This window comes from Crocodylus porosus, unplaced genomic scaffold (genome assembly GCF_001723895.1).
Source record: "Crocodylus porosus isolate Cpor-Errol unplaced genomic scaffold, CroPor_comp1, whole genome shotgun sequence".
NCBI lineage: Eukaryota > Metazoa > Chordata > Crocodylia > Crocodylidae > Crocodylus > Crocodylus porosus.
Window position 1 is genome coordinate 24,630,749 of NW_017728921.1, and position 23,521 is coordinate 24,654,269.

Sequence of the window (23,521 nt, forward strand, 5' to 3'; positions counted from 1 at the left end):
AGCTGACCCAAGAATTCCTGGTCAAGCTCTTCTCCCTGGTTGGGAGGTCTGTAGTAGACCCCCACCGTTAAGTCTCTTTCCCCTCGACTGCCTTGTACTCTAACCCAAAGCACTTCAGAGTGCCCCTCCCCGACTCGTTGCTAATTGACAAGGATGTGTATTCCTCCTTAATATAGAATGCCATGCCCCCACCTCTTTCCTATCCTGTCCCTCCTGTACAGTATTTTAATGGTGTAAACTTTACAGCTGCATGTCCTTAGTGCCAGAGATGCTAAGAACCCCCACTTTAAGGAAGCCCTGAACAAAGAGTGTAGGTAGGGTTCTTTGGGTAGCTGTGGTATCTTTTTATTAGACCAACTGAGTAGCGGCAAGAAAATTCTTTGCAAGCTTTCAGCACAATTGTCCTTCATGTTGTGAAGTTTCCACTTTAAATGGCAAAATTCAATATCTTCCATGTTGCTGGGTTTTTTGGTTGTAGTCATGTTGGTATAAGGACATAAGCAGGCAAGGGTCTTTGGGCTGATGTGATATCTTTTTTATTTAACCAACTGAGGAGTTGGGTGAGAAAACAGTTCTCTGAAAGCTTTTGGCCGCAATCACCTTGAACAGTGAGTAGCATTATCAAGCCACCATGCTTGTTAGTGCTCCTGAAGGTTTTAATTTATCCAGTCCAATAAGCAAGAATTATTAATGCCTCTAGCTCTACAGAGGCTGCTGTCACTACGGCATTGTGCCTTCACCAAGCCATCAGGTCACTATAGCAATAAAATACGCAATCAGCCATAAGAACTGCCTTTAATTGCATGTCTTTGAAGAAATCCTGGTCTCTAGTAATTAAAGGAGTCTACATATTGTTGTCTCCTTTTGGGGACAAGGCAGGGTTCTGGTCTCATTCTGCTTTTTCTTCTCTGGCAGGTGCTTGCTGAATTGAAGGAATATGCAACAGAAGTGGATGTAGACTTTGTTAGGAAGGCAGTTCGAGCCATTGGCCGCTGTGCCATCAAAGTTGAGGTGAGTGGTAGGATGCATTGGCAGCTGGAAGGAGAAGTCACTTCCGGGGAAATCAGGTCTTTTTATTATTTCTGAAATAAAAGCAGCCTAAATTACCTGGCAGATCACAGCAGGCAGCACATGCCGGGGGTGTAGGAGCTTCTTGCCTTGTTTTCCAGAAGTGTCAAGTATAATCTGTTCCACGTGTACTGTTCCTTCTAATTAACTTTACAAGCACTGTTTTAGCTGTAGGGATCACAGGTGTAAACAAAGTCCATCACCCTTTTTTAAAGGTAAATTCAAGATTTATCTTGAATTGACAGTCCAGTGATGGCTTACTTGCACCTGTTCTTCCTTTGCATGCTGTTCGGTGAGCTATTTCCACCCTAGACTTGAAAAAAAATTCTGTCCCCTTCTACATTACAAGTCCTTTGCCTTGGAAATAAGCTTCAGAGAAGATGGGCTGCAGTTGTCCCAAAAGTTCTGTTTTGACCATAGTTCTGGAGAAACGTACATTATTCATTTTGTAGCTGTCGACTTCTGTGTTTTTGTCTCCATACACTAAGTTGGAGACGTTGTTGGCTGCAAAAGACTGGACAGGTGAAGAGGGCATTCCCCTCTTTAGAAGTCTTTAAGTTTAATCCTTCACTTAAATTAACTTTTTTTTCTTTTCACTTGGATATGTTAGAAGAGAGGGGATTACAAAATCGTTTTGAAACTTCTGCGTAAAAATAAATCTGTATCTTGTCTCTAAGCAAACCTATTCATAGACCAAGACAAATATGACTTGACAGAATAAATTGTGTTGATGCAAAACCTCCTCGATCAATCAAATTTAGGATAAGCAGTTCAGTAATAGCAAACTAGCTCCCTTGGAATGAAATTGTCAGACAAGGCACAATTGGAGCTAAGCTGGTGCCTCTTGAACAAATCTAACCATGCTGTGAATTGAAGAGTCACCAGCAGAGAACAAGATAGCACTAAATGTAGTGGGTTTTATACAAATCACATTTTGTAGCTGAGCTATCCCCTTCCACCTAGGATTTCACTCACCAAATGAAGCTTGGGCTCTCTTTTTTTTTTTTCTTTTCTGTCCCCCTCCACCCTGTTCCCTCCAGTTTTTAACATAAGGAAACTGGTAGCTAGCATTTTTTTTTTTTTCATAGTGGGATTACAGGTAGACTCCCAATCTTCATTTTAAAATAAAGGCTTCTAGGACTATCAAAGCAGCTTCAGGGGTCACATGATGGGAAGCCTTGTGATCTCTTAATGGCACAGAATGAGGGAGAAGCAGGCTGCTTGATATCAAATGCTTCATACAGGCATCTTATGCATCAAGCTTCCTCTTTGTAAAAGGGATATAGAAAGTATCTTCCTGCAAGATGACAACTCATGCATTAAGAGAATTTCTTGGTGACTTTTATAGTAGAGCTCTTCCAGCACTCAACAGGGAGAAGTCTTGGATTGCTCTGCATTTAGTATAGTGATTTTTCTGCTTAGCCAGTAATTGACAAGCTGGCAGGGTCAATAGTCTGTCCCTATGACTCCCAGGCAATGGGATACCATAACTTGGGAACATGCCACTTGCTAATTACAGATATTCAGGGAGTGTGCTTCAGGTAGAGACTGGAGAAGGAAACAATCACCTGGAGGAATTGGGATGGGGAGCAACAAATGTGCACCCTTTGTGAGGGTGGGGGTGACAGCTCTTGAAATAGTATGGGAGGATGGCCCAGAGATCTTGAGGCTGGAGGGATGCAGAGATCTGATATAAGCAGAACTTGGTGCATACAAGCTATAACAGGCACAGCCCAGTTGGGTTTAAAAAGCTGTTGAACAAGGTGTGGCTGCCACTGAAATGCTCTGCTGCTTTTTGGCGTGCTGAGGGAATGCACCACATGCCGCATGACTGCCTGATGGAACTGGCAGCTGTTCATTCTTTTCCCTGATTCTGGCTGACTACGTCCCTCTCTTCCCTTGGACAGCAATCAGCAGAGCGCTGCGTCAGCACCCTGCTTGATCTCATCCAGACCAAAGTCAATTATGTGGTGCAGGAAGCCATTGTTGTGATCAAGGACATCTTCCGCAAGTACCCTAACAAGTATGTCTGCATGCCACCTGTTGGCCACTTTGCTTGGAGAACTCTTCCCAACACACCTGAGTAAATGCTTCCCATGTCAAGCTGTTTCTACAGAGGTGTCCAACAGGCTTTTGGGGGGTTCTGTAGAGGGAAGAACCTGTGTCTGAAGAGTTCTGCTCTTTCTTTTTCCTTTTATGCAGCAAAAGCATCTACATGGTCTTGGGCCACCTGGAAATCTAGGGCTCTTAAACACTTGATTGAACTAGAGGCTTGTAGATACTCATTGTGTGCTATCCAGTTATTCCTAGTATATTGCTTTGCTCCCAGTGCAGTGAGAAGGCATGAAGAGTCTGAATTCTGCAAGTGGTAAAGTTAGCAGCTTTGCCTGCAGCTGACTGCCAATTTTCATGACTGGGATCCTGGTTAAAGATAAAGGAAGGAAATGGTCCATTATGAGAGTGTAAAGCTGGTATATAGGAGGCCTGTTACAGCTCTGAGCTTTTAGAAGCCTAAAAAGGGGCTGGAGCTCCCAGATGAGACTGAAATAAGCAGACAAGAAGCTGAAGTGACTCCTTGTATCTCTGTGTTAACACAAATGGTCTCCAGTCTGCCTTATGATTTGGCAGTGCTGCTGTCGCTACTCGCCAGTATCAAAAAACATGACAGACTAGAGCTGTGAGACAAAGGAATTTGAGACAAACAAAGGGTGTGTTTAGTGAAGGGTCCTTGAGTGAGTGAGGCTGCCTATTGCATTATAATAGTACTGAAGTCCCTTTGTCTCCAATGTCATAGTATAGCAGGGTGGGAAGATAATTCAGTCTCCCATTTGTAGTGAATTGGTGACCGACACAAATGGGAAATAATGGATGCCTGTGGTGGTAGCTGTCAGCTAAGGACTGCTGTTGAGCTGGAAGAGAAGAGTGGGGTGAGGGTGAGTCAGACTGAGAATTAATTATATGGAGAAGCTAGAGAATCTAGGCATGCATCCTCTAGAAAAGGGATGACCCTCCTGAAGTAGATGCATCTGTCTGCTGCTAGCCTTAAGGCTGTTATATAAATAGATGAACTTGTCAAACAAACCATGAGCACAAATTACAACTAATGAAGGGGCTGTCTAGATGACATCTTTTAACAGAGCATAGCTGATACATGAGGAAAGACTTTCCAAAGGTAGTTCATAGGAGCCATCAGTGGAGAAGCATTCAGAGGATAATAAAAACTGGTGCCCTTAGTAACTTCCTGACTCTTTGTGGTGGGTTTTTTTATTGTTCATTTCTTTAAGTGGACTGTGCTGTGCTTCCGTAAATAATCAGTGGAGATGATAGCCTGAGATAAGTGTCCCCTCTGGCCTGATCTGGAAGTCCTGTAGCAGACTGTCTACTTTTTTTTTTTTTTCTTCCCTGTGAGAATAAAAAAAATGCTACTGTCCTCCAAACCTCTTATGCTGACACTAGCCACTCATTCCCTTCTTGGTCACGCTTTTTTTTTTTTTTCCCCCCTCCCCGTCCCACTTTCTCAAAATAGGTCACTAATAGCTTCAAAACTCAGCAGATACAGCCTGGCACATCAGGGGCCTGCAGCAGCTCTCATCTCTGCCACAATTAGGGGTATGAAGGGAGCAGAGGGTGTGATGCTGAGCCTGGGCAAAGCCCAAACTCCACGGCATGAAACTTAAAGGATTCTGTCATATAAATGCAGACCATGTTCCATCTCTGTGAGGGGAAGACTTGGTTCTAACTCTTTAAAGACTCTTGTCAACAATGGGTCCTGGTGGCAAGTGCCAGGATCATGTTCTGGGGCACTTGTTGTGCTGAGGTCTGGTGATCCCTGCAGCAACCAAAGCCCTGAATGTATAATGTCCTGGGTGGAGGGGAAATTTAAGAACTGTAAGGGTGTTGTTCAGCAGGTGTGGCCAGGGCTGGGAGCCGAGATGGGGTTTAGCTACTTTTCCTTTGGCATTGCTAAGATGTGTCCATTACCCATGAAGGTATGAGAGTGTGATTGCCACTCTGTGTGAGAATCTGGACTCCCTCGATGAGCCTGAGGCCAGAGCTGCCATGATCTGGATTGTGGGAGAATATGCTGAACGAATCGACAATGCAGATGAACTGCTGGAGAGCTTCTTGGAGGGGTTCCATGATGAGAGCACCCAGGTAAGGGACTGGGACTAGAATGCTTGAGGCTCCTTCCCTGCCCCACCTCTGACGCATCTTGATGAGATACAGAGGTCTTGACCTCTGGTACAGCTTAGTACCTTTTTGGCTCTTCAGATACCTTTCCTCTAGAGTTATGGCCTCTCCAGGTGAGAATGGTGTAATCCATTGGCTAGGCTACCATTTGGGGAAGCTTACTTTACTGATGCTCATGCTATATCTGTTTTCTAGATTAGATCTCTAGAGCTCTTGCCTTATCATATAGGCCTGAGCTTCAGGTTAGTTTACAGATGGGTGGACATCTGGAAGGATCCTGGGGATTCTTGGTGATTTTTAACTTTTTTTATTTATTATTATTATATTTCTACTACTAACTTGAAAGAATAGGGTGCTGGGTAGCTCCATGGCAGGGTACAGTACCTGGGAGGCAGAATGCTGTGAGTTTAGGTTCCCATGGCTGCCTCTTGGGTGTAGCTAAATGGTTTCTGTCACTGGATGCAGAATACTGGCCGAGATGGACCCGTGGGCTGACCTAATAAATGGCAGTTCTTACGTTCTTTCAGTTGGAAAGCAGGTGGCTTACGTGAACAGCTCTTAGTGGTGTTTCACTGTGCTGAGCTGAACAGAATTACTTGGTTTAGTGAAGCACTGCAAAACTAGAGACCTGCTCTTTGCACTCTCCTGGGCAGTGACCTGCTGCTGCTTTTGGGGTCAGAACACAACAGTCCCATTCATCTGTGCTGCATTGGTAAACTACTAAGATAAATTATTATAGACCTCTTTCTTCAATCTCTACTAGCGTGGAGGATTCATATCAGGTTGTCCTTGTTCTGGGATGAGTGGGAAGATGGAAACTGTTCCTGTCTCTTACTGCCTTATTGTGTGATCTTGAGCAAGTCAGTTAAATTGGTGTGTCTTGTAATCATCATTTTATATATGGGAAACTATTTTTCAGCTTCCCTAGATGGGGGGGATAAGCCTGTTCTTATGAAGCTTGGAATTGCTGTGGTTATGGGATGGAACGTAGAAAAGCCAACATCAATATTAACCTGGTGCCTACTGAGCTCTTACTGGTTGAAAGCCAGTTAGTGTTAAATTGGTAGTCTTCTGGACTTCTAAAGCCAGAAAGCATCAAGATCACCAAGCCAGAGGTATTGCAGTAGTTCATACTGTTTTATTCCTGTACTGAGGCTAAATGTGTGGCTGAAGTTGTTATAAGAGTTGAGCTAAAGTCACAGAAAATAATTGGTTGGTTTAAGGAGGTGTATGCCTGGCATGTCACCTCACTTGACTGATGACTGGAAAGCATCCAGTGTGCTTAGCCAAATGCCACTGGATTAGATTTTTGCACAGGGATGGAAAGAGTTCCCAGGCATGGTATGAACTGCAATTACTGGGAAATGGTCCTATGCCTAAGTCTGGTGGAGACAGACTGAGTGAACTTCAGATGCATATCTCTGCCTGATCCCAACCCCTGCTCTGCTCTGTTTTGTTCTCTGTAGGTCCAACTGCAGTTGCTGACAGCAATTGTGAAACTCTTCCTGAAGAAACCCACAGAGACTCAGGAGTTGGTGCAGCAAGTACTGAGTCTGGCTACTCAGGTGCGTGATAGGGCCTTGTATGTTAGAATGTAACTTCCTTTGTTTTCCCAGCAATTTCTTTCCTGTTTCTTGGGTTTGCCTGCCCTCTCCAGAGCAGTGGGATGCGTAAATAGCACCAGTGGCTGTCCAAATGCAAAGACACTCCACAGCTGCTTAGTTTTGCTCCACATGTTGATGCAGACTACTACTTAGAGCAGGCTTGCAGGAGGGGCTATGTGACTAGTGCACAGCTGCACTTAAGAGTTTTTTGTTGCCCTGGTACCAACAGGATGGAGAAGCATTGGGCTGCCACTTTGAAGTGTTATTCTCCACTGCATCCCAAGACAGTGAAGGCCATCAAATCCCCTAGCAGCAAGTACTGCTGGCCATCACGGGGCATGGCTGAGTCCCTGTACTGAAGAACTGTTGGCCCTTACTGCAAGGTAGAGAGAGCACGTCTAAAGGGGCGTATACTATGAGAGGAAGGTGGGCATTGGAGAATCATGGACCTCAACATGTTGAGCTCACATTTCATGTACCCCTTATCTACCTAAAGAAAATGTTACTCACTGAGTCTGGGTCATAGATTTCATAGACATTAGGGCTGGAAGGGACCTCATGAGATCATCGGGTCCAGCCATCTGCCTAAGGGGCAGGAAGTCAGTTGGGGTCAGATAATCCTAGCAAGATAATTATCAAAGCATTTATTAAAAGTATCCAGAATAGGTGCTTGCACCACTTCTGGGGGAGTCTATTCCATACTTTGGAGATTCAGATGGTAAAGAAGTTTTTCCTTCAGTCTAAAATGGTCTTCCAGCAGTTTCTGACCATTGGACATTTGTCTTCCCTTGGGGTGCTGTGGTGAACAGATGTTCTCCCAGTTCCTGATGCACACCCCTCCTATACTTACAGGCTGCCACCAAATCACCCCTGAGTCTTTGCTTTTCCAGGCTGAAGAGTCTCATGCCTCTCAGCCTGTCCTCATAAGTCCTGTTCTCTTGACTTCTAATCGTGTGGGTCTCTCAGTCCTTTGTTCATCTTCATGTTACTTAACCTGTGGTATCAAATTCTGATATCCAAATGCTACTGGAAGGCATTATTCTGCTACTCTGAAGGCTGGCAGTGATGTAGGCCTGTTTTGAACTGTGCCTTCAGTGGGGTTTTGGGGGCTTTCATTAAAGGTTGGGAGAAGCAGTCTTTCTTTGTGAGGATGAAGTGCCACTTTTGGCAGGTTAGGGGAGGCAGAATGAGGGTTTTTGTTCTTCATAGTGAATCAGGAAGGTAGTGCTGAGAACTACCCATGAAACCATTCAGCTGATGTCCTTTGGCAGTTGTGAAGGGCTCTGAATGCCAAGGAACAAGCAGATCTGCGTGGTCTGCACCAGCAAGCATGTGATGGAGGACTGTCACTTGCTGTGTGTACAGCATGTAGCAAGGCCAGGAGTCCCCAGTCAAACTAGCCTTCTGGGCACTGCTGCAGCAGGGGTTTAGCTTGCCCTTTCAGCTAGGAATGGCTCTATGGAAATGAAGGTTTGGAGTTGTTGGGGGTAGTTTTATGAATAGAATGGAGATGGTGTGAAACTTGCTCTTCATGTACTTGAATGTTGAACACATTTATATGAAATATAGCGTAGTAAACCTCTCTTTCAAGACTTTGCAGTAATTTCACATCTTAACTCCCTTTTAGCCTGTTCTTTCTTTGCAGCAGCCTGACTACTGAAATGATTGCAATCAGGATTTTGAAGAGTGGGGGAAGGGGTTGATGCTTCTGTACCTGTCCCAGGAGGTTTCTTGTCATTATCCTGAATGGAATCCTTGCTTTAAAAAACACAACAAAATGGTTATAACTCGTCTTGGATCTGCAGCTGACAAGCACAGCAGAGCTGGTCATCAAATTTTCTGTTCTTCCCTCTTCCCTCACCAGATACCTAATGGTTGGGGTTATATTTGGGCCTTTGATCTCCTTGAGGGATGCTGTAAGACTAGGCCACTGCAGTAGTAGTCCAAACCTTTCCCCCACTAGGTTCAGCTATCATGTGAATTGTGTTCATAAATGTTTCCCAAAGGACTCTGATAACCCAGACCTAAGGGACCGAGGCTACATCTACTGGCGTCTGCTCTCCACTGATCCTGTGGCTGCCAAGGAAGTGGTGTTGGCAGAGAAACCCCTCATCTCAGAAGAGACTGACCTGATCGAGCCTACCCTGCTAGATGAGCTGATCTGTTACATTGGCACTCTGGCTTCTGTCTATCATAAGCCCCCCAGTGCCTTTGTGGAGGGGAGCAGAGGTGTTGTGCACAAGAGCTTGCCTCCACGAACAGGGTCGTGAGTACCTAAGATGTCTCTACTTGTTTCTGGCTGTCTCTTCCTCCCAGATCATATTTGCCTTCTCCGCACTGTGCCTAGAAATGGCCTGGCATTTGATAACCGGCTGCGAGCAATGTTTTTGATACCCTTTCATTTCACTATGGGGCCAGACTGTCTTCATGCTCTGTAGATCACCTGATACACACTGAAGCCTTGGCTTCTGCAGTGTTGTACCAAACTTTCTCTTCTGCCTTCTGTTGCATACTATGCTTGTGTGTCTTAAGAAGAGAAAGTGCATGTGGTAAAAATAGTGGGTATGGCATGAATTAAGCAGCTGCCTGTTCTGAGCCCATGATTCCTTCTGGGCACTCTACCATATCAGTTCATGGATTCTAAAACATAAGGACTCATGTTGGGAGGGACTGTCAGTGGCTTATTGACCCTGGCTGCTGGAATGAATTTTACCCTCTTCAGTGAGGCCTCTGGCTTATCAGGTTGAAACTAAAAGGGGTGTAATATATTTCACTTTCCTTTTGCTGCTTTCTCTAGGAGTGAAAGTGCAGAGAGCCCTGATGCAGCCCCAGCAGGAGTTCAGCCTTCAGAGCAGCCAGCTGTCATCCCAACTCAGGGTGATCTCTTGGGTGATCTCCTGAACCTTGACCTGGGCCCACCAGTGAGTGGGCCTCCTATTGCTGCATCTTCTGTGCAGATGGGTGCTGTGGATCTCCTTGGAGGCGGCTTGGACAGCCTGGTACGTCATTGTTTTTGCTTGGCTGCATTCTAATGGACTGTAAACTGGGGCGTTGGTAGTCTGTCTGACAGATGTGGTCTTTGTGTTTCTAGGCTTTATTAATAACATAGGCTGCTCCAGATAGGAGGAAGCATCCTCCTAGTGTTTGGAGTCTGGAATATAATTGCCTTTAATTAACTCAGGTCCTGTTGAGAGCTTTGTCTTCCATCCAGTTGTATGTGCTCTAACCTGCCACAGGGATGGAGCTGCATTTGCCATCCTGGGACTGACGTTTGCACTTGGAGCATGTATTACTGAATGGGAAGCAGCAGGCACTTCATGGCCTGTTCTTTTAACCATCACACTTTCACAAACAGACTGGAAATCACCAATGGTGCAGTCAGCATGTTGGCCAGGCATGTGAAGTTCAATCAGTTCTCCAGTCTTCCGGGAAAAGTTGGAGCACTAAGCTGAAATGAGGCAAATTTAATGAATGTAATGCTGCCTATGTGAGGCATGAAAGGAAGTGTGGGAGCTGCCTGTGAGCTCTTGACTTGGCCTAGTTACTTGTCTGGCATAAAGGTTTCTGGCATCTTCTCTGTTAGCAAGTGGGTACCGTGATAGTTGTCCTTACCATGGAAGGAGATCTAATGGTGAGTCTGGCACTTGAGTTAAGTTTGGTAGCCAATGAAATAATGGGCGTGCTTGGAAAAAGGGGTGCAGATCTGTCTGAAATAATGGGTCAGAACTGTCAGTTTGGAGGGATGGAGTTGGCATGGGGTAGTGTGTGGCCAAACTAGAGGAAGAGCTGTGCTGTGGAGACGTGATGCAGGGTGCAAAGATAAATAGTTTGAGCCAATGCAGAACATCACTGTGGTGCTGTGCTATGTCCTGGGGGAGAAGGGGTCTGTCTGGACACCCACCTTGTGCTACAGCTGCCAGGTGGACACTGTCTGTCAGGTGTATTGAACAGCTTTGTTTGACTAACTTCTGTTCCCTCCACCCCTTCTTGTCTTCCTATTTGTCTCTCTTTCTCCTGGCTTGTCTCTCTGCATGTGGCTGGCTCATCTCTTCGCCTTGCCTGCTTCTGCTTGGAGATGGGGGACGAGTCTGAAGGGGTATGGATCAGCCCTTTTTTTAGCCCTCTAGAACATACCTAGCCAACATCCATGTCCTCCCCTCACCTCCCCTTCCCTCTTCACAGTAGCAAAAGAGGAGCAGGTGGAGTTTCTGCACCTACTGCCATGCCTGGAGCTGGGTATGAAGAAACTCCTTCAGTTAGCTTGATTCAAGGCAGGCAGACCTTCATTCATGTAGTGCTGCCCACCTACCCTGTGCTGTTTCCCACTGGAAGCCATAAAAGCTTAACTGGGGGGGAGGGGAGGGAATTATTCCACACCCAGAGACCCACTTTGAATAGAAGATTCAGTAGTAGCTGATTCCTATATAAAGAAACTGGTGCTAACCATAGTAGCAAATGAACTCCCAGCTGCCTTTTAAACTCTGGTCTCTCTGGCTTTCTCTGTCTCTTGCTCTTGGTTCATGTGTGTGCAAGCTTAGCTTGTTAAATGTTGGCTAAAAAGCAGATCTGAAGTAGACCTTGAAAATGATGCATCCCTGGGATAAGCCTTGGGGCTGGCTGTTCTCTTGGGCAAAGTGGGTCAGGAATTACTCCAAAGCCCTCCATGAAATGTTTCATGGCCACATGAGTTGGGCACCCTGAGTTGGGTTCCCTTGCCTCTGCTCCAAGTGATGCGTCTGTTTCTTGTCTCTTTGCAGTTGAGAAGCGATGTGGGAGGCAGCCCTGCAGTGAGTGTGCACCTTCCACATTTACCTGTCTGTCACATTTTGCACACTCCATTTATTCTCTTGTTCTCTGCCTAGTGCCTAATATAACTTGTTTCCTTGTTTCACACAGATGGGTGGTGCTGGCTTTGCAGCTCCCAGCACTGTAGTGCCTGCAAACCTTGGGGCACCCCTCAGCAGTGGCTTGGGAGACCTCTTTGATCTGACTGGTGGAGTGGGCACTCTGTCAGGATCCTACGTGGCACCCAAAAGTGTGAGTAGAACAGTTTCTACTGGCTCCTGCCAATATACTAGGTCCTTATAGCTCATCTCTAACAATTGGGTTTAATACTGCTGCCATTTTAAAGATCAGCCCAGCACTGTCACAGTGGCATGGGATAAAGAGACCAGCTTCAAGTGTTGAGCTCCCAGATAACACACAAGGCCCATGTGTCAAGGGAGGGTATGGCAAATGTAGATCCTTAATGATCAGGTGAAGGGGCCTATTGTATCTAATGATGTCTTATGTATCTGGTAATGGAGAGAGTACCCAAGACAGTCACAGGTTGTTCAGGTCTCTTTCCATCCCAGTGCTGGAGTTGCGCTGAATAGGATGTCTCTTAGAGCAGTCATGGTAGTGTTGGTCCAGAAAATGAGGCAAGGATTTTTGTGGGTGATTTTATACTTTTAGGTCAACAGCACAGTTGGGATAGGCTTAGGCTTAGACTTAAACAAGCTTTTGAATGAAGGGGAGAGTGTCCTGTATTAAAAAGCTTGTCTAAGGGGTTGGTTTGAATTTTTTTGTGGGATGGGGGTTGGTTTGTTTCTTTGTCTCTCTCTTTATTCCAGCCATGCGGTTGGTCCAATAAGGTATCAGTCATGTAAATCCTTACCTTGGAGTACATTGCCATATGTTAGGCCTTTGTTGATGGGAACTTGCCTCCTTAGGCCAGCTTCTGTGCACTCAAAGTCTAGCTAAACTCAGTGCTAGGGACTGTAGATGATGACCACCTGCAGGGATTCATGTCCTAGCCCTGAACAACCATGAGTCATTCAATGTGTTGTGTCTGGTTAATCACATCTTCACAAATCTCAGCAGGATAGAAAGTAACTGACTACAGTTTGAAGGCTACGGTCATTTATCAGTTAGACCTTCCTTTTTATGGGCCAGAAGAGCTTTTTTGTGCTCAAATGCACCATGTTCTACTATAAATGTACTTCCAAGTTTTTGGGAGAACTTCACTGCGTAGCTCTGTACCATTGTGATGGGGGTGGAGGGTGGACTCTTGAACATGGAGTATAACTTGACTCCTCCCCACAGTCTACAAGGACTGTCAAAGTGGGAGCTCACCTTTTTATATTTCAAATCCAGTAAAACTGTGGGGGGGTTGTCTCCGTATAACCTAGGTCTGGCTCCCAGCCATGAAGGCAAAGGGCCTGGAAATCTCTGGTACATTCAGCCGTCAGGTGGGCTCCATCTCCATGGACCTCTTGTTAACTAACAAGGCCCTGCAGGTCATGTCTGACTTTGCCATCCAGTTCAACCGCAACAGGTAAAGTACTTGCTAGGGTTGGGCTTCAGTGTGGCCATTCCATTAACTTGTCTAGTTTAGGCTTGAAGTTTGTTTTTTGGTTTTTTTTAAGTGCAAGACGTTGCTCCTGTTGCATGCAGCCGTCTGCAAGCTGCTGTTGGACCGTTGACTTGGGGGAGTAGAGTTGCTGCAGAATTTGTTGCTGCTAGTTTCAGAGTCCTCTTTTCTAGTAGCTGGGTCCATTGTTAGTTCAGCATTTTACCAGGCATGCTGGGCTTGGAATTTAGGATAGAAACCACTCTAGTTGTTACTGGCATCTCTCAGGTGAACCAGCATGCCATACCAGGGGTTTAGTCTGTCCTGTCAGAAGTAATGGAGGATGCATGTAGGGAGACAGTGCAGGGTAATAATGGCCCTCCTTTGACTAAAGGGATAGGCAGATGTGAAGAGAAGAAGTTGGTGCAACTAACGTGTCACTCTACACGTGATTCTTTCAGTGGTAACTTCCCACTAGATTGGGCCAAATTACCCTGGTTTAAGGGTTTTCATTGTTTATCCACTGTTCTCTTATAGCAATATAATGCTGGTGATGGTACCTATACCTTTGGGATTCCTCTTGCTTTACAACTTCAGTCCAGTTATCTAATGAAGCCCAACTTCTTCTGAATTCCAACAGAAAATCTAAGTTCAGACTGGATTGGAGCTAGAAGGAAGTGACTGAGGGTCTAGAGGCAGACTTATAGCTTGTAGGCCACAAAAGCAGGAACGGCCTCACATGATGATCCTTCTCTCTGAGCAGCTATGGTGATGAGTAAACCTGAGCCTCTAAGAAGTTGACTGAAGAGGCTGTTCCTCCTAAGAACAGATTCTCCCTTCCTTCTGGGCATTTTTAATCCAACTTTATCTAAAAGAATAAGAGGTTGGCAGCACTATGTCCAGGGGCTGCAGGGTTCTTGCTACAAGAGGAAAGGATGCAAAGCATAAGATTCTCAAAGCCTTAGAGACACAGACACAAGGCCCCTACTTGGCGTTTAGCTAGTAGCCTGGTTGTCATGGTTCAACAGGAGCTGATTGTGGGGTTTTTTGGTATCAGAATCTGTAATTTGCGTTGGGCATGACAGTACATGTTACCTGTGGCTGATCTACCACGTGGCATGAGGAACTACCTACCCTGATGTTAGGGAGGACTGAGGGTACATGGGATAGTGATGGGTGGAATGAGGACATGTATGAGTGCTGGTGGGGACAAGAGGAGTTTTACTGTAAGCAGAAAGATGGATTAGTGTACCTAGTACACCCAGCAGATCACAACTGGAGCCCAGGTTAAACATCAGGTTGGTGAGGTGGAAAGGTAGCTTTTAAATCAGTGAGGTGGAAAGGTATCTACAAGCTGCATGTGCCATCCAAGGAGATGATTCAGGTATGAACAGTCACTAGTGTCCTCCTCCCCCCACTACCTGGCAGGAACTGTAGCCTCTGCTTATAGGCAGCCCAGTGCTAACAGCTGCTTCTTGCCTCTAACCTGCCTGCTCTTCTGGGTGTTCTTACAGCTTTGGCCTGGCACCAGCAGCTCCTCTTCAAGTCCACACCCCTCTAGCTCCCAACCAGTCTGTGGAAATCTCTCTCCCTCTGAACACAGTTGGCTCTGTCATGAAGATGGATCCTCTCAACAACCTCCAGGTAAGTCTGCATGGCAGAGGCAGCACAAAGCAGCAAAGGATGCTCCAAAATGTGTATGAGCCTTCGGTTAGTGAGCTATCATCTTTAGAAAGCAGAACTGGCAAGGAGGAGACCTAGCCATTGGACCTGGGCACAAGAGGGGAAAAAGAGCTGTCCAAAAGCCTTTGTGTATTGCTTTGAGCTGAACCCCAAAGCAGGTGTTTGGAGGAAGAGACAAGGGAAAACTGAAAGGTATAATGGGCTCTGGAAGAAAAGGATTATTTACTCTGTAGCTGTGCCCTTCTAGGGGGAAAAAAAGATCCACACTTTTTTGATCTAATATGCAGCTCAGATACTGCCCAGCCTCTGTGTTTACAGAGGGGGAAACCCTCCTTAGCATGGCTAGGTCAAAAGGCCAATGCATTAGTTCTTAAAGCTTCACAGAGTGCTATAGGTGGGCATGCTAGCTCTGTTTGGCCAGGGGGAGGTGGTTCCATCTGGTCCTTCTTTACACCAGCTTCTTGGAGGGCATGGGGGCCAAAATCAACCTGATTTGCAGGGCTGTGCTATAGTAGGTTTGATGTTGGCTATTCTTGAGTTAAGCAGTGCTGGGAGTTCTTGTGTTACCTGTTTTAACCTTAGCCTGGTAGATCAGAGGCTTGGATTAGAACAGGGAGTTCCAGATTCTGTGTTCACTTTTAGACCACTTAGTCTTGCCTTAAACATTGATATGTATCAGTGCCTGCCATGTAGGGGTTCCCCTGTGAACTGCCTTCCTGCTCCAGATCAGGGAGGAAAAGCTGAAGTCCCTACATCTCTTCCTTGACACCAGGTTGCTGTGAAGAACAATATTGATGTGTTCTACTTCAGCACCTTGTACCCGCTGCATATCCTCTTTGTGGAAGATGGGAAGATGGGTGAGTTGATGGAATTTTTCTAGCCTGGAATAGCAGAAGCAGCAGCTATGGTGAGGGAAAGGGAGGTACTGAAAAGTTGCCTATACAGGTGTAATTCTGTCACAGTTCAATAGGTGGCATGCGGTTGTTAAATCTGAATCCTTAGTGTGACGCTTCTAATTCTGTGGTTTACACCTTTTGGGAATGATGGGGATAAATGCCATGCCCATGTTATGTACTCTGAGCATAACATTGGGCATCAAGGTCAAGTTAACTTTGGCCTGAACATATCTGCAGGGGGATACTAATGGCCCTCCTGCTTGTGCTGTTAACTCCTGTTGCCTATTTCTACTTTTAAGCCTGCAACTGTCAGCAGCCAAGCTTGCAAAGATACAGTTCATTTGCTGAACATCACTGAAACAAATTCCCATTTGTGTTGTCCTCTAAACAATTGAGTCATCTGTGTTCCTGGCAACAGTTGCATCTAATTTTTTAGTGTTGCTGCCTATACTTAGCTGCAACAACCAGGCTGAAAAACTTAGTGATGTTGCAACAGAAAAGTGCTAAACACAGCAGTAGTTCTGCTTCTGTTGTACAGAGCATTGTTGGAAACTTATCTGTTTTTGCTTCTTAGCAAAATAGTTTAAAATAAGGTGCTAAACTCCTAGGTTGCTGGTAGGGGGGCAGGGAGCTGTGCATGCATACCGCTTTTGGGGTTTGTGCAGTTTGGGTGGCTAATGCTTTAGCTTTACATCATATCTTCCTCTGTCTCCCCTCTAGAGAGACAGATGTTCCTGGCCACCTGGAAGGACATTCCTAATGAGAATGAAGCCCAGTTCCAGATTAAAGATTGTCCTCTCAATGCAGGTGAGTTCAGGGTCATGTGTTCCATGGTTCAGTGTTGGGATTAATCCAGTGAGGATTAAGTGCTGTAGGATCAGACAGTAACTGCTCTGTATAGCCCCCATGGAATCCAGACCAGTTGGCCTAGCTGAGGGCTCCTGTATTCTCTTTCACCAAAGTACTCTCTGCAAATACTCCTGTGGGCAAATGGTTCTTGATTTAACTGAAATGCAACTTTTGCACAGATACCAGATGGGATTGTGTTTGCTAGGTGGGGGTTGGCACTGCTCTGTCTGGGATGTTATCAGAGCACCTCTAATTATTTCCTTGGTTTTATCTCAGTGTTGTGTTGCATTACAATGAGCTCAGTTTTGCATGTCTAGTCCTGTAACTGCTGCTCAGAGATGTAGATTATTCCCATGAACTTGGTTTCTACTTGTAGCCAGACAGAATGCTGAGAGAGTTTCCAGAACAGAAAGCACTGGCTGAAGTGCATACTCAGTGTCAGTTCATAATGTCAGTCTAGAAACCCACAGCTACAGAGTGATCTCTGTCCTCTGGTAGACTTGGGCAACTGCCTGGGAATGGAGGCATTTAGAACAGTGCTCACTTAATTTCCTTAGCTCTGCTTTAGTTGAGATTCCAAATTAGAACAAAGCCCTGCCAAAACTGTCTTATCACTAGACACTAACAGGCCACTTTGATTGTCACCACATGGCCCAATTTTTTTTTTAATTCCACACAGATGCTGTTAGCAGCAAGCTTCAAGGTAGCAACATCTTCACCATAGCCAAGAGGAATGTGGAGGGCCAAGATATGCTCTACCAGTCACTCAAACTGACCAACGGTATCTGGGTTTTGGCAGAACTACGAATACAGCCAGGCAACCCCAGCTTCACGGTAAGTCCTGCTTCTCCCAGTCTTCTCTTCAGTAATACAGCACCCACAAAATACAAGGTTCCCCTTCAACTCCTGCTTAGAAAGGTGAATTTGGGTTCCCATCCTTCGGTGAATATTCTTGTGGTGGTGGGAGTTCCCAGGCACAGCAGGATTGCATGAATGTGCCAGAAACTGGTGGTGTAATTGACTGGTGGTGTAATTAAGGATATCTAAGCTAGGTGAAATTCATACTGGACTGGAGGAAAGGATAACCTGAGTTCTCTTCCCCCTGCTTCTTCACAAGTGCTTATGAGAAGAGGCTCTGCTCTTGATACTGGAAAGAATGCCTTTTGGGGCAAAGGGCCTCTCTACTCTGATTCATAAGGCTAGGCTGAGTTACAGGCTGGGAGAGGAGATTTTTTTTTTCCCTATTTCTATCTGTTACCCTTGATTTCTGATTGTAGACATCATTCCCTAAAGAGTAAAGGGGAACTGTGGCTGATTGAGCCAGGTTGGTGTCTGCTAAGCCGTTCAGCGGTCTGTATGGCCTAATCAGGTAGATCGTGGGAAAAGTGCCTTGAGCTATAGTAATCCACAGGGTCAGTAACCCAGGAGAACCACAAGCATTTCCCTCAACTTAAATTGACAAGTTGGATTCTAAGGAGATTAAATGTTCTCCATGTGTTTGTCCCTCATGGTAGAGCCAAACAGCAGCTGCAAAGGCAGACCCTTCCCCAGACAATAGCAACTAGCCCTGCTCCCCTCTGGTCTGAAATGCTTACAGTCAAGTCATCAGACTCGGTTTCAGGATTATCCAGCCCCCTGACCCATTTCAGCCCAGGTAAAACAGGTTCCAGGCATTCCCCTTGCAGCCTTTTGTTGTGTTGCATTACAATGAGCTCAGTTTTGCGTGTTGATTCCGGTCTCTGTTTCATTGCTGCATGCCCACCTGCCCACCGCTGGTCTGCCCTGATGTTGCAGGATTTGGAGGTTAGCAGACTTTTTTTTTTCTTTTTATGGCTGTCTCCAGCTGCCTTCTTGCCACTTCACCACTGGTATTTTTTTTTAGTCTCCCACTGCCTGCTACCCCACTTCATTTCTTTCCCTTGTGCCTCTGTTCCCTCCAGCACTCCCTGCACAGCATGGGGTGGCATTGAGCTGCTGCTGTGTGGTAGACCGTACTACTGAGGGAGGGTGGTGGGAAGAAAAGAGGAACAACAGTTCTTAAAACTGCTTCACTGCCCAGAAGACCCACATTTTCAAAAGCAGCTAGTGACTTCATTCTTTGTTGTAGGGCAAGTTGGTGCTGAGCATTAGCCAAGCACTACCAAAAGAAGCTAACCCCAAAGCACTAGTAACTTCTACAAGCCTTTTGCCTTTGCATTTGCTACCTCGCTCACTCAGCCATAAAGTGATCCTTGGCAGTTGTTCTGCATTTTGTTCCCCATTCCCTTATCCTTCACCTACTTCCTAAAAAAAGGTAAAGCCAAAGAGGGAAAAGTTGAATTCACATCCTCTCATCAGAAAAATAACTCCAAGTCTTTAGCTTCAGTTTGAGATGATATAAAATGTCAGCTCCTACAGAGGCTAACAGAGTAACAACCAGTGATTCAACCCCCCCAAACAGATGAGTATGCACTTGCCCACTGCTCTTTCTACTTTCTGTCTCTAAGCTGCATGCAGGGGAGCTCTGCTTCTCAACCTGCCTTAAGGGCTGGTGGAGGTGGATGGGGAACAACGCACTGAGAAGATTACTCCAATTAGGAGTTGGTTTATTTTGAGGCTCTCACCTTAGTTTTGTGACGGGTTTCTCAAATTGGTCAGCCTCCTCATGGCTTGAGATGTTGGCTGGTCTGTGAGGGGGAAGGGCTGTGTCTGGATTTAGGAAAGCCCAGGCCTGGTTGAGTAGCAGAATAATTAGAGGTTGCACTTTGCAGCATGTCTGTGACACCCTGCTCTTTTTGGAGGCTTTGGATGGCTGTTTCCTGCTTTCTTACCCCCTCCCCTAGTCTTCAGCATTCTCCTCTTTACTCACCCAGAAGCCTTCACTGGAGCTCCGATCCTGTACCCCAGTTCCTAACTGCAGCTGGCAAGTGGGGGCTGAGTGGGGACTGGTGTCCTGTGCCTCCACAGCTGTGGGTATAAAGTGCTACTGGATTGTGTTTTTTCTCCTTTTTCTTTGCAGCTCTCTCTGAAATGCCGAGCGCCTGAGGTATCCCAGCACATCTACCAAGCATATGAAACCATCTTGAAGAATTAATGCACTGAGGCACCCTCTTCCTCCTCCTCCTCCTCCTCCTCCTCCCCGATCCCAAGTGAGGAAATGGGACCAGGACCTATGTGCATGTCTCCTCTTGTCCCTGCACAGAACAGATGCAAGATAACCCCCCCCACCCCCAACCTCACTGCTGTCTCTTAGATGCTGAACATGGAGTAGGTGGCAATGCCTAAGGTCCATTTTCAGCTGCCCAGGATCAGGGAGTGGGAGGAAGGGAGGAGGGGCTCCTGTTGAGATTCAGTGCATCAGTGTTGAGTTCTTTTGTGTGAAGTAATGCAGTGTCCTCTTGGCCAATGTTGCCCCTTTTAATAGCCCTGTTGCCCTTGAAATTAAGTGAGTGCTTTCTTAATGAAATCCCAAAGCCAGCCTGAGAACTGAATTCAGGGGGCAGCAGGTATTGCTGTTGGCTCCCCTTTTGATTCTTGCTGCTGGTTCCATCTTGCCTGCCCTGCCAATCCAATCAGTGACTTGATGCTGTAGTGCGGCTTGTGCTGCATTGCCAAGCCCAGCCCTGGAAAATCAGTGTTTTGCCTGGTGAATGGGTCTCTTGTATTTGAGCGCATGTGTCATCTGCTAAAGAAGTGGTTGCTAACAGATCCTCTTCTGATGGGATAGTCGCCATGAAGCACTGCTCTGGCTGCCTCCTTTCCCAGCATTGTGAGCCTGGAGTTAATTTGCTTGCAGCTGATTTCAGATCTAAGACACCTTGAATAATTTTCCTCCTTTATTTGGGCTGATAAAAAGAACTCCTGGGTAAAGCTGGAGGCAAAGTCTGCTAGGGAAGGTCAAAGCAGGGAATTGTGTTCCATAGGAGCAGCTCAGCCTGCAGAGGCAAATGGCCCCATCCTTTTCATCCCCAGTTGCTCAAAGTCTCTGTGGGGAGAGGTTGGCAGTTGTGTGAGCTGCTAGTCTGGAATGTGAATTGCTGCCTGCAGTCATTACCAGGAGGTAGGTGGCAAAACTCCTCCATTATAGCTCTTCCCTTCCCCAAAGCACTTGACTTCCCTTGGATCTCCAGACAAAACCACAGTTCCCTTCCCTTCCAAAGCCCTCGAGTTCCACAAGAGATGCTGCAGACCCAAGCTCAGTCTGTCTGTACCATGAAGCAGCAGTATCCCAACAGATTCCTTTGCTGTTTTAAAAGGAATCTGATGAGTTTACCACATACCTGACTCCCTAAGTCTGTGTGGTGGTTTGCTCTTGCTGAGCAGTTTAGTAAGTAATTAACTGGCTGGCAATAAAACAGCTTTCAGCTGCAGGAGAAGAAAAGCCTCTTCCTGGACTGCAGAGCCCATTTTCAGTGTGAATTGGCTCACTGTGGCTGCTTTCCAAGGAGCCTGCAGGGACCAGGTGCCCTGGAAACTCCAGCCAATGCCCACAGCTGCTGTGAGAAGGAAATCAATGCCACCAATGAAAAAAAATAATGCACATTTTAAATAGGTCCAAGGGAGGATGGAATATGCATTAGACCTGAGCTCACAGCACCTCTGTGAAAAGGAGTCTGCAGGCACTAAGATGTACGTCAAATCCCTTAAGTGCTGGTACCCTCCCATCACTAACAGCCATCTTTGCAATTAAGTTTCCAAGAAAAAGGGTCTTTTGAGGCAGCTGTAACCTAAGGTTACTTGCAAAGTGCCCCTTGAAATCCTAGGCTTCTGTTTTCTGTAAGGCTCACACTCTAGCCCTAGTCTCATTTTTTTTCCCTCCCTTACTTTTTAACTACAACAGCAGCTGTGATCAGCCATTCCTAGGTGTCCTGGTTTGTGGGGGAAGTGAGTGGGATCTGCACTTACTGCCCCAGGGAACTGTGTGATTCTGCTGTGCTCATCAGCTACTGCAGTCCCATCAGAACAGGGGAGCAGCTGTGTTCCTGCTGAAATATTCTGGGCTGCTTGCAGTGTCCCTCTTTGGAGGGTTTAGGGGAACACTGCCTTTTCAAATCAGTGACACTAATTATTTTCTTCCTTCCCAAAATTAAAGCAATTGATCACCCTTAAATAGAAGTGTTTGGTGCGAGTTTTCGGATCCCACCAGTAAATATCTAATATATATAATATAAATATATTGTATGTTTACTTGTTTAAAAACATTGAATAAAAATGACATCTTCCCATCATGCTGTTGTCTGTGTAGAAGACCGGGGTAAGAAAACAGCGCCATGGGTGACCCTGATATTCAGGGGTCTGCTCACTGGCTATCTCTCTCATCACTTGCACAACTAGAGTTTTTAGCGAATTTATTTTTTGTTTCTGGATCTCAGACCTGAGACCTCATAGAGGAATTACTTGTCACTCCTCCACAGCAAGATGCTAGTAAGGATTTGCCCATGAATTTTCTAGGACCCATGAATTTTCCAAGGGAGGAAGGGGCAGGAAATATTCCAGTACCAGCCAGGGATTCCAACAGCATGGGCTTCCTCAGCAGTGCCCAGTTGGTGCCAGGCCAGGGTGGCAGCTGGCAGGAGCTACTGAATCCTGCTGAACTCTTGGACCCCTGGAATCTCTTACTCCTGAGTTTATATTTCCGAATCTCATCACTGCACACTTCCAGGGACAGAATGAGGCCTCTGAACAGCTTATGTTCACTGGTGTGTCTCTAGGCTTAGTTGGAAACTGGTGTCTCTGTCATGCTCCCATTAATTGGTAAGCCCCTGACTTGAAAATCCAAACCCCTTTGTCCTCGCACGCAGCTGTAGCCTTAGACCTCCACTGCTACCTTTTTGGTCTGTGGACTTTTGCTTGAAAGCTTATATTGCTTTGACATCTGTTTAATTAACCAGCACAATTCATACTTTTCAACACTAGAGGGAACTTAACAAATGGGAGTAGAGGGGAGCATGTATTACATCTACCATATTGTTCTGATGGCTCAACCCTCTTGTTTGTATACTGTAGTCCTTGGGAGGGGGAGGTGGTTTGAAGGTGAGGAAGTTGTTGGCCTATACTTGGTACAATACGGTATTCGTGTTCTGCTGTTTCACTGGCACTGCTCACGACAAATATGACATATGAAAAACACATAGTAGAAGAAAGGGATAAACCAAATCCGAAGTGACCAGAGCAGGGACTCGATGCCCACTTGAAAACCAAGGCAGGGACCAGGAGGCTTAAGTAGAAGTGTAATGCCCTCCCCTGCCCTTGCTGTCTCCCCAGGGCAGTGAGGCCACTATAGAAATGGAGATTTTTTTTTTTTTTGTGCCTTGGTGTTCATGGTGCTGGGCATGTCGAGGTTCCTTAGTGACAGGGGTGACTTCCCACTCCATTTTCCTGTACCAGTTACTTGTGTAAAGGATGTGTAAGTACCAGGGGTGAAACTTTGGCCTATTAGAGTTCAGCAGAGAAATCTTGTTACCTGGAAAAAGGTCAGGAATTCTTCTGCAGGCTCTTACTGTGTAGATAATGCTAGACAGCATCTTGTTCCAGCACAGTGTGCACAGGGACCTGGACTGCTCTGTCCTCTTTTTCCCAATGAAGACTGAGCATTGGCTGTTAGACCCAAAGCTAGCTTGCACCCCCTCCTGTGAGATTCATTATAACCAGCCCATGCTTTCCTATGTCAGCTGCGGGCTGCTGTGATCTGAATCTTTCTGGCTTTTTTGGATGCCAGCTTGCTTGTTTCTGAAGAGAACAAGAATCTGTAAAATGGGTTGAGCAGAACAGAATAGTTGGCTTGTGCTAATGGAGAAGTGGCTGCCTCTGCCTCTTGCTGTTGAGACTTCAGCTGCTGAAGACTTCATTCTGTGCTGAGCCTGTGAGCAGAGTCATGGGACCTGTTCCTAGATCTCTTCTGACATGGTCACCCAAAACTC

The 23,521-nt window shown here is 46.0% G+C and overlaps 1 protein-coding gene across 6 annotated transcripts in view; it reads left to right on the top strand.

The window, feature by feature from the left end:
• AP1B1 (adaptor related protein complex 1 beta 1 subunit) overlaps nucleotides 1-21,829 on the top strand; it is a 51,542-nt gene extending 29,713 nt beyond the window's left edge. The window contains exons 9-24 of one of the 6 annotated variants that reach the window (XM_019539312.1): nucleotides 916-1,011; nucleotides 2,976-3,091; nucleotides 5,058-5,223; nucleotides 6,726-6,824; nucleotides 8,870-9,129; nucleotides 9,661-9,862; nucleotides 10,939-10,959; nucleotides 11,621-11,650; nucleotides 11,760-11,900; nucleotides 13,034-13,179; nucleotides 14,709-14,838; nucleotides 15,650-15,734; nucleotides 16,494-16,580; nucleotides 17,302-17,456; nucleotides 18,417-18,425; nucleotides 19,621-21,829. In XM_019539312.1, coding sequence (XP_019394857.1) covers nucleotides 916-1,011; nucleotides 2,976-3,091; nucleotides 5,058-5,223; nucleotides 6,726-6,824; nucleotides 8,870-9,129; nucleotides 9,661-9,862; nucleotides 10,939-10,959; nucleotides 11,621-11,650; nucleotides 11,760-11,900; nucleotides 13,034-13,179; nucleotides 14,709-14,838; nucleotides 15,650-15,734; nucleotides 16,494-16,580; nucleotides 17,302-17,456; nucleotides 18,417-18,425; nucleotides 19,621-19,695 — 1,818 coding nt within the window. In that variant the 3' untranslated portion in view covers nucleotides 19,696-21,829. The remainder of the gene's footprint in view (nucleotides 1-915; nucleotides 1,012-2,975; nucleotides 3,092-5,057; nucleotides 5,224-6,725; nucleotides 6,825-8,869; nucleotides 9,130-9,660; nucleotides 9,863-10,938; nucleotides 10,960-11,620; nucleotides 11,651-11,759; nucleotides 11,901-13,033; nucleotides 13,180-14,708; nucleotides 14,839-15,649; nucleotides 15,735-16,493; nucleotides 16,581-17,301; nucleotides 17,457-18,416; nucleotides 18,426-19,620) is intronic. The other 5 variants (XM_019539313.1, XM_019539314.1, XM_019539317.1 and 2 more) reach the window with 5 other exon arrangements.
• The last annotated feature ends 1,692 nt before the right edge of the window (nucleotides 21,830-23,521 follow it).